The sequence below is a fragment of the Triplophysa dalaica genome, chromosome 19, assembly GCF_015846415.1.
Source record: "Triplophysa dalaica isolate WHDGS20190420 chromosome 19, ASM1584641v1, whole genome shotgun sequence".
Taxonomy (NCBI): domain Eukaryota; kingdom Metazoa; phylum Chordata; class Actinopteri; order Cypriniformes; family Nemacheilidae; genus Triplophysa; species Triplophysa dalaica.
In genome coordinates, this window is record NC_079560.1 from 18,740,812 (window position 1) to 18,757,512 (window position 16,701).

At 42.4% G+C, this 16,701-nt stretch overlaps 1 protein-coding gene across 4 annotated transcripts in view; it reads right to left on the reverse strand.

The window, feature by feature from the left end:
* Positions 1-16,701, reverse strand: part of camk2a (calcium/calmodulin-dependent protein kinase II alpha) — a 257,071-nt gene that overhangs the window by 194,292 nt on the left and 46,078 nt on the right. For all 4 annotated transcript variants that reach the window (XM_056730301.1, XM_056730300.1, XM_056730299.1 and 1 more), the window contains exons 6-7: positions 4,293-4,365; positions 4,078-4,180 (exon numbers count right to left, since the gene is read on the reverse strand). In XM_056730301.1, coding sequence (XP_056586279.1) covers positions 4,078-4,180; positions 4,293-4,365 — 176 coding nt within the window. The remainder of the gene's footprint in view (positions 1-4,077; positions 4,181-4,292; positions 4,366-16,701) is intronic.

Sequence of the window (16,701 nt, forward strand, 5' to 3'; positions counted from 1 at the left end):
ACCCTCGGGTCGGAACACAGACTACGACCGCTTATCACCCACAGACGAATGCAACAGAGAGGGTGAATCCCTCATTGAAGACCGCCATCCGTGCTTATGTTGGTAACAAGCACACTGCTTGGGATCGTTACCTACCCCAAATTTGCTTTGAGAACGGCTCGACAAGAAAGTACTGGCCACAGCCCATCCATGTTGCTGTTTTGGCGTGAACTGAATACTCCTCTTGACATTATCACTCAGCCGAACTGTGATGGTACTGATGAGCCTGGCATTCCATATCCAGAAAGCTTGGAGTCATCCCTCAGGGAAGCACATGATCATGCCAGATCCATTTTGTAGGACAGCCATGCTAAAAGGAAAAAGTACTATGATCGGAGACGTCGGCCTGTTACTTACGCTGTATAGGACTTGGTCAGAGTAAAAACCCATCCCCGCTCGGATGCTCTGGCAAACTTCACTGCTAAGCTGGCGCCTGTCTATTCTGGCCCTTTTCGTGTTTCACAAAAGCTCTCGGAAGTGAACTATAAGCTCATTGATGTGGACACAGGAGGGGACGCAGGTGTATTTCATGTGTTGAATCTGTTACCTTTTTGTACCTGGGACTAAGGTGTTGAAACAGATACTGAGCCTATGGACTGTTCTGCTGTGGATGTGTTGGCTGATGTTTTGTTGTCATACTTGCCTTATGACACTAGTGTTGATCCTATTGACATGTATGTCTCTGAATTGCAACTAGACGATGAGTGTGCGGCCCCTGGGAGCGCCAATGTTTGCGATCTGTCATCTGGTGTGGACAATGTTGAGGGAGTGGCTGACCAGCAGGGGAAACCTTTAATGCTCAAAACGTCCATTTGTTTGATGCTGGCGCTTGTCCTGACATTTGCCGCTATGACTTGAGACCCCTGCGTGCTCCGAGAATCACCTTTGATTGGTCATGAAATAGGTGGACGAATGTGTACCACACTGACAGGCTGGACCTTAAATAGTCTGTATATTGTGCAAATGTGAGTTCATATGTTTGGTTATGCTGTGGTCTTGATGTTTACTTTTTCTGGGTAAGCTAAACAAATACTGAATTTTGCCATTGAAAACTGTTCAAATTGTGTTCATGTGTTATTGCAACTAAACAATGCCTTGTGAAGACTGTGGTTGTGCCTTGATTGTTTACATCCTCTTTTTGTTCATTAACACTTTGTTGTACTGAACTATGTATTTTTGTCCGTTTATGCTGTCATGTATTCTAGTGTGTGCCTGATTGGTACATCCTCCAGTATATCTCCTGTATGGTTATTTCATTAAGTTTTCATGTTGTTTTAACCTGTGTTTGTTTTCAGTTGTGTGAAGCTGGGGACAGCTTTTTCTTGCCAGGGGGGATCTGTCACGGCCACCTAATGATGTAAAGTGTGCATGTGCCTTTAAAATGCCTGATGACTATGCTGCTGTGATGCGCATGCGAAGGCTTGTGTGTGAGTACGCGCTGTCGCAGAAAGGTGAAGGAGAGTGATGGTCGTTGGAGAGTGAGGGTCGTACACCCATCAAGAACCATGCGGTAAGCAAACGAGCTGCGTCTTGTATTGCCTTCTCATAAGGTCAATAAATCGCTTTCCCTCTCATTCTCTTTCACAACTCCTTCCGGGTGGAACATTCTTGCTAACTCAGTCTTGTCAACCACATATCTCACAACATACAAAATGACTTAAAACCCTTTTCTTTAAACAGGTAGGCTATTGGTCTAGCTTTTGCCCAAACTAGTAACTTTGTATTAGCACCTATTGATTTATTGCTCTTGTATGACATTTCGCTTATTGCTCCCTGAACTCTCTGTAAGTTGCTTAGGATAAAAGCGTCTACTAAATGACAATGTAAATGTGAGTGAAATTGAATGTGTGTGGCATTAATGACCTATTTATAATCTTTCTTTTCACATTTAGGCTACTTTCTACAATCTAACTTGAGTTCACTAACTCTCCATTTGTGACGCCAATTCCCAGTGTCTCCAGCATGTCAGAGTTAGCTTACACGTGTGCACATTCTCCCGTCAAGCTTGTTTTTAATAGATCATAACCTTCGGATGGAAAGTGATTTACGCAGGCGTGAATTAATGCACAGGTAGGCCTAGGCTGCAGCCTAGGGGCCACACCTGTTTAGGGGCCTCTGATTGGCCAGAAGTTTTTCATTTTTAAATTTACTCCACCACGATCCTCAGCTGTGTCAGCAGTTAGATCATCATGTCATCGATAATACGCATATTATACAAGTTGGTTATCAATTGGCATGTGTGTATCAAAATTTCCAGTTGCTACAAGGACATTGAACTTTTGGCTGCAAGTTTATTACTATTACTTGCCAAGAGAGTTTGGACACGTCATTGTGGTTATTGTATACATCCCTGCACGTGCTGACGAGGAGTAGGCGTGTGACGTTATCCACTCCTCTGTTGCTAAACTGCAAACGCATTACCCTGAAGTGCTTTTTACCAGTATGTTGATTGTAAAACCAGGAGAAACAGGACTATTGACTTAATGTATGCAAATGTTAAGGATGCATATAGTGTGACCCTGCTGCCAGCACTGGGGAAAGCGGATCACAATCTTATTCTGCTTCAGCCTCATTACAAACCAAGAGTTAAGAGGTTACCCATACGACACGTCTTTCAGGAAGTGGTCTCAGGAGGCAGAGCAGGCTCTGAGAGACTGTTTTGGAACCAAAGACTGGGGTTTTTTGCAGGGGTTGAATAGTGGGAACATTGAGGAGGTTGTGGATTGTACCACGGAATATATAAACTTCTGTATGGACACTGTTGTTCCTGTAAGAACTGTACACTGTTATAGAAATAATAAGCCATGGATTACGAGTGACATCAAGAGACTTCGGAACGAAAAGAAGAGGACCTTCAAGAACGGCGGAAAGCAGGAGCTTAAGCATGTGCAGGGGGAACTCAGAGTCCAGATTAGGGGAGCAAAAGAACAGTATAAGAGAAAGTTGGTGCAGAAGCTGCTAAATTAGCACAAGGGAGGTGTGGGATTGGATGAAAACAATAACAGGATGCAGTTTTAAAGGGGGAAACTTTATTTCTAGGAGATGTGGGATCGTTCTGATGGCGGCATTAGATTGTTTAGGTAAGTAAAATCAGCCGTCTAGTATTCTTTCTGTAGAAAGGTTGTACATGCCTTATTTCCATTGGTTTTATTGTTTAGTTGCCAAGAAGACTTCTGTAACTACTGCCAGTCTACACTTTGTGTCATTGTCTTGCTGTCCCAATTCAATATCTGAATTTAGGTGAGATGTTGTCAGGCTCAATGTCATTGTCATTATTCCAATTTATTTTCTTAAATTGTTCTGAAATGAAAAGTCTTTCAGTTTGTAATGTAAATGCGGCGGTGCGCTGTCTTCACTGAAGCACAAATGAAACTATGCTCATGGCATGCAACGTGTGAAATAAAAGTGAAGTACCTGAAAATCACATTACTGGCACTTCGTCTGTTAGCTTGGAGGGATTTACATGAATTTATGATACGCATATTCATTTTTCATTAACAGTGCATGTTGGTATTGTGTATTCACCATGGTAACTCTTGTTTCCATAACCACAAAATACAGTTTACAGTATTTATTGCAAAGCTTCGTTTAGTTTCGTATAGCTTTTTGTTGATAAAATTTCCATGGGTTTGCAACTCAAGTCATTTTACACAAGTTGGCTAGAAAAAAGTATCTATAAAACAATGTTTTACCACATGCAGTAAATTAAACTGCATTGTTTTAGATTTAGACCCAAGTATTCAGACAAACATTTTTTAATCTAATTCTTCTGATTCAGAAAATGTACATAAACTGCCTTGAAATTTGTCCACTGTAAGTGTGGCTATACTTACTCTGTTTCTAAACTGAATGCATGTAATGTGATGAAATGTGATGCGTCAAAAGATATTTGTCACGCAGTCCAGTATTACTGATTATGATGGGTTTTATTGTCTTTTAACGCGTGGCACCGCTCACAGTGTAGATATGGTGTTATATTCATAATCCTGCTCTTTTATTTACACAATGTTGTATGCTGGCAAAATTATCAGGCTTTACCAAACCAGGCCTGTTGGTCCCCTTCAACCTCAATTGCAAGGCCAAAATCTGCTAACTTCACAGCTGCGCCTTTGGATTTGGAAGCCAATAGCAGGTTCTCGGGCTAAAAACATGGAAACAAATGTTCACAGCAAACAAAGTTTAACTTAATAATAATTGTATTAAAACTGGTATGAAAAGTGTAAAAGATTAGTTATTGAAATACTGAAAAGTACCTTTAGGTCTCTGTGCACAACACCCATCTGATGGCAATGAAGTACTGCCTCCAGAATCTGCTGAATGCAATGGCTGCATACAAAAGCAAAATAAATAATACAAATATTTATTATTTTAATAATGTGCATTACTCTAGATTGTTCTTTTGTTGCATACTTTTTAAATATATTGTATTGTATATTTATATTGTTGTTTCTGTAACTACGGACCCTTTTGACTCTCCAAAATTACCAAAAATTTGACCCCTGTGAATTGTAAACATCAGAGTCTGAAATACATATTATAAGGTAAAAAAAGTAGTAAAGAGTCATTAAGATTTTAGTCTGGAACAAGTTAATTTCTAATAAAAATACACACTTTTTACACCTTAAAAATAAAGACATGTTGCGGAAATTACATTTTTGCTAATATTGCATCTTGAAAGTTCTCCTACATCAGGATTGACTCTTAATATACGTACATGAATTAAACGGTTATATACATCTATTTTTAAGTTCCTTATGGTAAGAACACACAATAAATATTGACATAGAAAAGATGATATTTACCTTTTATGATATTTTTAGGATCTTGTGAGCTAGTGAGGTGGCCTAATCTGTCTGCAATGTGCTCATGTGCTAATTTTCAATAGAAACTGGACTTGTTTGTCTTTGATCAAATGTTATAAAGGCTTTTACTCATTGTAAGTGTGGGACATAAATGTTTACTCGGGCACCAATGTATACGGAACATCTGAGTTTACGGTTTGTTTTGCATATGAATTCTAATATATTTATGATATATTTTTAGGAAAGGTCCAAGTCTCTAGAGAACATATTTCATCACTGTTTTATAAAATAATATATGTAGAAGAGGTAATCTATTTATAAATGGCAAGAGTGCGCTTCAAAAAATGTATGTACCGCTAAATGACATTGTTTCGCCAGCAGAATGCTTACAATTACTTCAATATGTGACTGTCCTGTCTAATTTTTCATTGTCTCTTCATGTGAAGAATTAAACATTTTTGAAAAAGAAGAATCTCAATGTCGGTTGTGGTGTCCAATGTCAGATCAAAAGCAACGGTTGCCCCTATTGGATTATTGTAGTACTGCAGCTAAAACAGCCACAGAATACACATCATTTGGTCAATCAAGCTCAAACTTCATTAATGTATAAGACACGTAAAATTGCAAAAATGAAATTGTCAGAACAAAAGATGCATTCTATCTAAAAGCGAATGCTCGCTTTGCCTGAAACACCTTGTGACCATTTTCTTGCAAAAAGAACTACTATCTTCAGGCTTCCTGTAGGGTATTTTTTGAGGCTTGACTATCAGAGTAGGAAAATAAACTAAAGTGGAAGTCAATGTTGCCCCAGAACTGTTTGGTTTCCCACATATTTCAAAAATATTTTATTTAATGTTCTACAGAACAAATAAATTTACACAGGTTTGGAATGACTTCAGGGTAAATAAATGATGACAGAATGTACATTTTTTGGGTGAACTGTGCTTTTAATGTTACGCCTTGAAAGCAGCTGTATAATGAAAGGGAAAAATAAGGACAGAAGCTACAGAGAGTGATTTTGTTTTTGTTTGTTTAAAGGCATAGTTTGTGTTAAGGGTAGAAACCCCGGCAAACAAGGCAGCGGATACAAATGCAGTATAAACTTTTAATGAAAATAAAACAGGACAAAACCAAAACCAAAACAAGATAATCCAGAGATTGAATACAACTGAAGACCAAGACAGTACTCCACGAAAAGCAGAGCATTTCAAATGACATCTCATACTCTCTATATATATATATATACACAGGGGTAACGAGAAAACAAGACACACCTGGGGAGACAATCACATGGGAACCAATGAACAAAATAACTACAAAGACTATGACACATTACAGGAAACAGTAGATTAAAAGATACAAACGAAAAGTCCACAGAACTAATCATGGAACTAGAATGAAATTCAATCCTATATCACATACAAATCTTGTTCATGGAGCATGTAATAAAGTAAAGTTTAAATTGCATTCACACCGTAATGTAATAACTGTTATTTATTTTGTTATTTTTTTACTGTTATTTGTCTAAGCACAAACCAAATGAAATAATACTAGTGATGCACCGAAATAAAGATTCTTTGCCAAAACCGAAATTTTTGGATAAGAATGCAGCTAAATGAAAAAACTACAAATCAATAAAGTAATCAAACTTTTATTGAAAGTAAAATAAAGTCTGCCAAATTATACTTAAGCAATAACAAAAGTTTATATTCTTTCAGTTCTATTAAATATCGAATTTATCCGTTTTTTAACAATTATGCAAAACTGTGCTCAAATAATAGACAACAATATACAAAAAATAACATACAAAACGATGCAAAATAACATTGCATTATTTGCTAAATAACATTGTAAGTGATTATGTAAACTCTCGCACGCTCATGGGAGTGCACAACTTCCAGAATAAATTGGAAATGCTCTCTCTGCGCCAGTGTAAATGCATCGTTATACCCATCTTTCCTATACATATGCGAGCCTCACAGATATAAAGTCAGACTTTATACATGCTTGGTCTTTGAAGGGTAGACGCTTGATGACAGCTGGAGCGAGAGTGAAATCTAAGCGCTGTGCACGGATGGGTGGGATTTTCGGCTTGTGTTTTCAGCCCTTTCTTATAATTCTGCCAAAAAACGATAATGCCATTATCGGCGGCTGAAATTTCCCCTTAATTTCCCTAAACATCCCTCAATAATACCCTCAATAATACTGTTTAGTGAAAGTGAACTAGGCTGTTTGTCAGATATGGTGACCCATACCCGAAATGTGTCCTCTGCAGAGAGTAGTGCACACATCCACAGGCAGTCGTGAACACACATACTTCTGGAGCAGTGGAAGTACCTGCCGGCTCTGAGAATCGAACAGTCAACCTTCTGGTCTTGAGTCCGACTCTCTAACCATTAGGCCACGACTGCCCCTATATACAGTTGTGTTCAAAATTATTCAACCCCCAATGCTGTAAATGGTTTTAGGGAATTTAGTGTACATTTGTAATTGTATTCAGAATGAAATCCTACAAGGACTTCTTAAAGAACCATATGCAACTAAAATGACATCAATTAGTTTTGTTATACAGTAGTAAATGTTTCTTTTGTGAATTCTTCATTGACATAATTATTCAACCCCTTAAAGACTACCACTCTGAAGAACAGAGGTTCAATGAAGTGTTTTCAATCAGGTATTGAAAACACCTGTGGATATGAGGGAGCAGCAATAAAGCCTAATAAGCACCAATTAGGCAGCTTTAAAATGACTGTGATACTCAGCTCCTTCTAGACACTTACTGGTGTGGTTACAAACATGGTGAGGTCAAGAGAATGGTCCAGAAAGACAAGAGAACAGGTGATTACTCTTCACAGGAAGGGCAATGGCTTTAAGAAGATTGCAAAGATGTTAAACATACCAAGAGACACCATAGGAAGCATCATTCGCAAATTCAAGGCAAAGGGCACTGTTGAAACGCTACCTGGTCGTAGCAGAAAGAAGATGCTGACTTCGACTGCTGTGCGCTACCTGAAGCGTAGAGTGGAGAAAAGTCCCCGTGTGACTGCTGAGGAACTGAGAAAAGATTTGTCAGATGTTGGTACTGAAGTTTCTGCTCAGACAATACGGCGCACCCTGCGTAATGAAGGCCTCCATGCCAGAACTCCCAGGCGCACCCCCTTGCTGTCCCCAAAGAATAAGAAGAGTCGACTGTAGTATGCCAAAAGTCATGTGGACAAACCACAGAAGTTTTGGGATAGTGTTCTGTGGACTGATGAAACAAAATTAGAACTGTTTGGGCCCATGGATCAACGCTATGTTTGGAGGAGGAAGAACAAGGCCTATGAAGAAAAGAACACCTTGCCTACTGTGAAGCATGGTGGGGGGTCAATCATGCTTTGGGACTGTTTTGCTTCTGCAGGTACTGGGAAGCTTCAGCGTGTGCAAGGTACCATAAATTCTCTTCAGTACCAGGAGATATTGGATGACAATGTGATGCAGTCCGTCACAAACCTGAGGCTTGGAAGACGTTGGACCTTTCAACAGGACAATGATCCCAAGCATACCTCCAAGTCCACTAGAGCATGGTTGCAGATTAAAGGCTGGAACATTTTGAAGTGGCCATCGCAGTCACCAGACTTAAATCCTATTGAGAACCTCTGGTGAGACTTAATGAGAGCAGTTGCAGTGCGCAAGCCTAAGAATGTGACTGAACTGGAGGCTTTTGCCCATGATGAATGGGCGAAGATACCCGTAGATCGCTGCAAGACACTTGTGTCAAGCTATGCTTCACGTTTAAAAGCTGTTATAACTGTAAAAGGATGTTGTACTAAGTACTAAGATTGAATGTCACTTGGGGGTTGAATAAAACTGATAATGATGTGAGCTCATAAAAGACATTTGTGGTTATTTCATTATAAATGTTATGTTATATTTGTCTGACCTACACGTGCCTCTTTGATTTAATTGTAAGCAGGATGACTGAATGATCATAATCAATGTCAAACCGACCAAAACAATCAATTTCAGTGGGGGTTGAATAATTTTGAACAAAACTGTAGGTATATATACAGCTTTCCTGTAGCTCAGTGGTAAGAGCATTGCGTTAACAACGCAAGGTTGTGGGTTTCGATCCCAGGAGATTGCATATACCTATGTATAAAGCTTTGGATAAAAGCATCTGCCAAACGCCTAAATGTAAATGTTAATGTAATATAGGTACATCAGACTTTGTTTAGTCCTGACTTTGGTTTGCCAAGTTGATTTGAGCCCTCAGCAGAGATACAGGTGCCACCAAGTCATACGAACCTCTAAATATTAGGTGGTTTTGTCCTGCCAGTTCATCACTGATATAAAAATATTGTACCAGCTCAGGTGGAAGTTTTTTTTTTACAGCCGGCCCATGAGTAGTTGTTGTCATGGCGCTGTAAGATCAGGGAGAGCTGCGCATTCCTTAGAGAACTCTTCCAGTTTAAGAGCAGAGAGAAGTGCCACCATATCAGGTTTAAAAGTAGAATCAGCACCCTTGCTGGTTGGCAAGGGTAAACATTAGATGCAGTCAGATGTAACATTTCTGATCCTGGCTTATACAACAGGTCATTGGTAAAGCAGAGTAACCGTGCTGACCACCTTGTGATGCGCATTCCAGTGCTCCCCATGTCTTAAGTCGCTAACAGGGTAGTTAGTGCCTGCTGGTCTGTTCGAAGCGTGACCAACAGAAATGTACGCCAGCGTTCCACAGCCCACACAAAGACCAAAGACTCTTTCTGAAAATCTGCTCTGTTGCTGAGAGTGAGTGACAGGCGAATGCAACAATAATAATTATAATAATAATTTGTATTTATATAGCGCCATTCCAAAACCCAAGGTCGCTTTCCTAAGTCAATATAAGAAAAAAATCACATATCAAGATCTGAGTTGTAATATTCAGAAAACAAATGAGTTTTTAAGAGGTTTGTCGAGGAGAGAATGGAGGATGCTAGACGGATGTTTTGAGGAAGATCATACAATCTGGTCGCCACAGTACTTAAGGACCTGGCTCCCATAGTTACCAGACAAAGTTTCGGGGTGACTAACAAACCTACCCCGGGCGATTGTTAGGAGCGAGCTGGGGAATAAGGCATAAGTAAGTCCGATAAATATTTGAGACCAAGGTAATGGAGAGCTTTATAACTGAGAATTAGAACCTTATAATTAATTTGCAGCAAAACCGGAAGCAAACGGAGGATTAATGTGATATTTTTTTCTTGAGTAGGTGATCAACTAGCTGCAGAGTTCTGAACATATTGTAATCGCTTGATATTTTTAGCAGACCAGCTATCTTAAATTATTTTGATAAATTAAATAAAAATGAAATTAAAAAGGCTTACCTAACAGATAATGTTACACTCACAACAATGCCACAATGCCCATAACGCTCATACAACAACCTCTTTAGCCTTTACAACAGCCACCGCTGCAACCATACCAATCAGCAAAGCTGACCAGGTGGGATCAATGATCGTTTAGTTTTGTTGTAGCAATATCTGATCAATCAACAGGTTAGTAAGCTAGAGTTTCAGACTTTTCAGTGGCTTTGACCATGTTAATGCTTTGTATGGAGTTATTATTTAAACTTCTGGACAAAGTATCTGGTACGGTGTTGCACTGTCCTTTACGGTACTCCACCTTGAATTCATAGCCTTGAAGTCGTATTGGCCATCGAGTTTACGTGGATGAAGGTTTTGGATGCTGGAAGACCCAAGTTAAAGCCGCATGATCAGTGACTACTTCAAATGGGATTCCTTCTAGGTATGTTCTCCATTTCTCTATTGACCAAACGACTGCAAGGGAAATCCTTATCGGATACAAAATAGTTCTCTTCTGCTCCTCTAAGTAGTCTAGACGCGTATGCAATCACATGTTCTTGTCCTTCAACTTCCTGAGTTAGCACAGCACCAAGGCCAGTGTCACTTGCATCCGTTTGAACTCCAAAAGGTTGACTAAATTCCGGGGGAAAGAGTACAGGAGCTCTAGATAAATCTTGTAAAATCATTTCAAATGATTGTTGACAGGTTTCAGTCCAATTCCATGTAACTTGCTTCTTTTTAAGTGCATGTAATGGTGCTGCTTTTCCTGATTGACTTAGGACCTGCTAGTCCTAAGAATCTTTGTAGTTCTTTGAGAGATTGAGGTTCTGGAAATTCACATATAGATTCAACCTTCGATGGATCGGATTTTACTCTTTCAGAGGATACACCATGTCCCAGGAATGTTATTTATCGTTGAATGAGGTTACACTTCTTGAGATTCAATATAAGTCCAGCTTGATGTAGGCAGTGGACCACTTGACTCAGATGTTGTAAGTGCTCTTGTTCATCTTTAGAATACACTACTATACAGTATCATCTATACAGTATATACAAAAAAAAAAACTTTCATCTGATATCTTTCAGCACATACTCCATTAATCTCTTAAATGAAGCTGAAGAATATTTGAGACCAATTGGAAGTCGTAAGAATTCTAATTGTCCTACTGTAGTGACGAAGGCAGTTTTTGGGACACTCTCAGGTTCCATTTCTACTTGCCAATACCCACTCTTCATGTCTAATGTGCTGAACAGTGAAGCTCCATGCAGAGATTCCAATATCTCCAGGATCTCAAGCATTGGATAGCCACCCAAGTGAGTTTTTGCATTAAATCCATGATAATCCACTCAAAATCTTAAATCACCTCCCCTTTTAGGTATAACCATCACTGGTGAAGCCCATGGAAAAACTGATGGACGAATTATATTCTTGTTTAACAACTCCTGGAGCGTTCTGTCGATAAACTGTTGTCTGGGTAACGACACCCTGTAAACTCTCTTTCGAACAGGGATTTCATCTGTTGTCATAATCCACTTTGGATTGACCTATTTCATTGGTAAAGACGGTTGGCCAGTTTTTCATCAAATCCCCAAGTTCGGTTTTGACTTGGGGTGAACAGTCCACTGTTAAATATAACTGATTAACAGACTGTAAAGATTCTGATGTCATTTGTGGGTTTAGGTAACGCAAGACAGAAGTAGAGTGGGATTTTGGAACTTTGTGAGGACACAGTGAAAATCTCTGCATTGTATCATCATTTGCTTGAAGTACACATTCCCAATCAGATTTTCCCAAAGCAGTTTAACTTTGTCCGTTTGCTAGCAGAACATTATGTCCATTTCTTGGTTTCCATGTCTTGTGCTTATTTAGTTGTCTCCAACAAGATTCTTGAATCAAGGAAAGTGTACTTCCTGTGTCTACAACAGCTTGTAGATTCTTGTTTATCAGTAATAGCGGCAGGGTAATCATGTTGAAGTCAGGTATGGAGGGTTTCTTGCTAACATTACTCCTGTTTCAAAATGAAGAGGTTTGGGTAATATAAACTCAGCAAAAAAAGAAACGTCCTCTGACTTTCAACTGTTTTTACTTTCGGTAAACTTCGGGCTCTTCGCTGGCCATGGCCGAACACTGACATTGCTGTCATGCAGAAACTCATGCACAGAACGAGCAGTATGGCTGGTGGCATTGTCCTGCTGGAGGATCATGTCCGGATGAGCATGCATAAAGGATACCACATGAGGGAGGAGGATGCCTGTACCGCAAGGCATTGAGATTGCCTGCAATGACAACAAGCTCAGTCCGATGATGATGTGATATACCGCCCCAGACCATGACGGACCCCCCACCTCCAAATCGATCCCGCTCCAGGGTACAGGCCTCGGTGTAACGCTCCATCACCCCTGGTGAGACAAAACCGTGACTCATCAGTGAAGAGCACTTTTTGCCACTCTTGTCTGGTCCAGCGAAGGTGGGTTTGTGCCCATAGGCGGCGTTGTTGCTGGTGATGTCTGGTAAGGACCTGCCTTACAACAGGCAAACAAGCCCTCAGTCCAGCCTCTCTCAGCCTATTGCGGACAGTCTGAGCACTGATGGAGGGATTGTGTGTTCCTGGTGTGACTCGGGCAGTTGTTGTGGCCATCCTGTACCTGTCACGAAGGTGTGATATTCGGATGTACCAATCCTATGCAGGTGTTGTTACACGTGGTCTTCCACTGCGAGGATGATCAGCTGTCCTTCCTGTCTCCCTGTAGCGCTGTCTTAGGCCTCTCACAGTGCGGACATGGCAATTTATTGCCCTAGCCACATCAGCAGTCCTCATGCATCCCTGCAGCATGCCTAATGCACGTTCACGCAGATGAGCAGGGACCCTGGGCATCTTTCTTTGGGTGTCTTTCACAGTCAGTAGACAAGTCTCTTTAGTGTCCTGCGTTTTTAGAACTGTGACCTTAAATGCCTACTCTCTGTAAGCTGTTAAGGTTTTAACGACCATTCCAAAGGTGCATGTTAATTAATTGATTATGGTTAATTGAACATGCATGGAAAACATTGTTTAAACCCTTTACATTGAAGATCTGTAAAGTTATTTCGATTTTTACAACATTATTGTTGAGATACACAGTTCTGAAAAAAGGGACGTTCCTTTATTTGCGGAGTTTATATCTACTGGTTTTTGACTTTGTATTCACATTACTCCAGTACTTTTTTGATTCCTCTAAATCTTTCTCAATTTGTGTGGCGACTCTCAACAACTACAGGATTCTTCAAAACAGAGGTAGTAGAAGCTAACACTACGCAGTCAGATAGGCGACGAATGGCAAGATATCCCTCACTTCTCTACAAAAAAACATGACTGGATCATCTTCATTACTATTAAAACTTGGAAATTCTAATTTAACGGGTGGAATTATAGATGTACTTCCAGAAATAGACATTGGCATATGAATCGGTTGAACCTGGCTACTTTGTTCATGGGCTTTGGAACTTGATTGGAAACACATGGGAATCTGGGAGGATAGTATAAGAGTTGATTTGAGTGGACTGAAGTCCCTCCACTTATTCTCAATCTGAATGTCTCTTCTTTTTAGACAATCCACCATTGAGCTACTGTGACGAGTCACCCCTGGCGCTATCAGCCTCATCATGGAGACGGAGACAATCAGAGCGGCACAGCTGCCGCTCATCACCACCTGATGCGGGTTCTCAGCGGCTATATAAGCCCCTACCAAACCGAGGAAGGTGAGCAATGTCTCCAGTAGTATGAATGCCACTGAAGTTGTGTAACTGTTGATTCCCCCAGGTTCTGACGTGTAGAAGGAGGAAGGAAGACGGAAGAAGAGAATGCGGGTTTAGCTACGAGGCTACGATACGTACGGAGGCAATATATTATCTGGCTACATTCCTCAGGAACCCTATTTTCTCTCTCTATTCCTCAGTGACATTACCATGGATGACGTAGTGCAACGGCTGGCCGAGATAGTCGTGCGACAACAACGCTTTTCGGAGCCGCTAGCCCAAAGGCAAGAGACGACCAACCAGACGCTGGGGCTTCTTAAAGAGGCAGCCGCAGCCCGGATTCCTCTGCCAGACGGGAGAGCCAATGCACATACTTTACTTACTAAACTCACGGTTCAGGATGACATAGAGGCCTACCTTCATACCTTTGAGGTAATCGCCACACGGGAGATGGCTGGTTGGCGGGTTGTGCGGTTCATCAGGCCATACCATCCGGGGCTACCCGACGAAATGTGCGGGTGGACGGTCATCTGGTGATCGCCACATTAGACTCTGGAAGTTCCATCACATTGGTTCAGCCCGGGGTGATTCGACCGTGTGCCGGGAGTAAATCGTCCATCCCGATCACGTGTTCACGGAGATACCTGCCAAGGTACCAGCCCGACAGGTAACTGTGGCGGCTGGTCCGGGGTCCTGGGGGCTAGAGATCGGGATCGTCGATGACCTCCCGGTACCAATGTTATTGGGTCGAGATTGGCCCGGATTTGACCAATTATTGAGAAACTCCGTACAGTCAGCCGACCGTGGAGGACGGATCCGGAGGGCTAGGCCTCAGAGAGTACGGAAGCCGCGTCCCGCCCTGATGGCAACCAAAAGTGAACTGGAGGGTGAGCGTCAAGACCCTAATATGTTTACCGATCTCTTTCAGCAGATAACAGGAGGAGGGTCGTTTGGTCGAAAACGGAGAGAAGATGCTCGATTAAAAAACTGCTGGGACCAGGCTAGAGTGGTTGATGGAAACACCGCCAGCCTGGCACACATCCCCTCCCACATTTTGTGATAAAAAAAGGTTTGTTTTACTGTGCCGCAGCGAGAAGGGGGGAGGAAAAGTTGCTGTTGGTGGTACCAAAAAACAAGACAGAGACGATTCTTGAGTTGGCACATGCTCACCCCATGGCGGGCCATCTGGCGGCGGCAAACACCATACAACGGATCAGGGATCGATTTCACTGGCCCGGCCTTGAAGCAGATGTGAAGTGGTTTTGCCAAAGTTGCCAAGTATGTCAACAAAAGTCTCCACAGCGTCCTCCCCCCAGTCCGCTGATTCCACTCCCAGTAATCGAGGTGCCCTTCGAGCGCATAGGGATGGACCTGGTAGGACCGCTTCCAAAGTCTGCCCGGGGATACGAATACATTTTAGTCGTGGTGGACTACGCCACGAGGTATCCAGAAGCAATACCCCTACGAAAAGCCACAGCCAAGACAATAGCAAAGGAACTGTTTTTGATGTTCAGCCGCGTGGGTATTCCCATGGAAATATTGACTGACCAGAGAACTCCACTCATGTCCCGGCAGATGACGGACCTCTGTCACCTACTCAAGGTGAAACAACTGAGAACGTCGGTGTATCATCCTCAGATGGACGGACTGGTTGAGCGGTTTAATCAAACGTTGAAGAGGATGCTACGCCAAGTAGTGGCAGAGGATGGGCGCGACTGGGACCTCCTGTTACCGTATGTGCTCTTCGGAATCCGTGAAGTACCCCAATCGTCTACAGGATTTACGCCATTCGAACTCTTGTTTGGTAGGCAACCCCGCGGGCTATTGGATGTCGCCTGGGACGCCTGGGAGCAACAACCGGCACCACACCGGAGCGTCGTCGAACACTTACAACAGATGCGGACCAACATCGACAGGGTGATGCCCTTGGTGAAGGAACACCTCGTCGAAGCCCAGCGCGCCCAACAAAGGTGGTATGACCGGCCTGCCCAACCGAGAGAGTTCCAGCCAGGTGACAGAGTGTTGGTACTGATGCCCACTTCCACGTCCAAGTTCCTGGCATCGTGGAAGGGACCATACACCGTGGTGGAAAAGGTAGGACCGGTCGATTACCGCCTCCGCCAGCCGGGAAGAAGACGGGAGGTACAGCTGTACCACATCAACCTGCTGAAAAAGTGGATTGCTTCCCCTACACAGATGGCAGCGTTCGCTGAGACTGAGAGGCCTGTTGTCCAGATGGGAGAACAGCTGTCCCCCGTCCAGAAGCAAGACATCGAATCCCTGGTCAGCAAATTCAGAGATTTGTTCTCGGATAATACAACATGAGATCCGTACCCCCCCTGGGGTTGTTGTGAGACAGCGGCCCTACCGGGTATCAGAGACTTGTCGACTGGCTATAGAGGAGGAGATCAATCGGATGAAAAAGGTGAAGTGGGGCCCAGAAATGGAACAAGCATTCCAGACCCTGAAAGAAGCCTTAGCATCGTCCCCGATCCTACATGCCCCAGATTTCTGTTGCCCCTTCGTCCTACAGACAGACGCATCGGACACTGGATTGGGAGCAGTACTATCCCACGTGAAGGAAGGAAAAGAACACCCGGTGGTGTATATTAGCTGGAAGCTGACTCAAGGAGAAACACGCTACGCTACGGTGGAGAGGGAGGCCCTGGCCATAAAGTGGGCAGTCCTGGAGCTGAGATACTACCTCCTAGGACGGAGCTTCACACTGGTGACGGACCATGCACCCCTGCAGTGGATGAGTAAAGCTAAGGACACTAACGCCAGGATCACCAGATGGTTC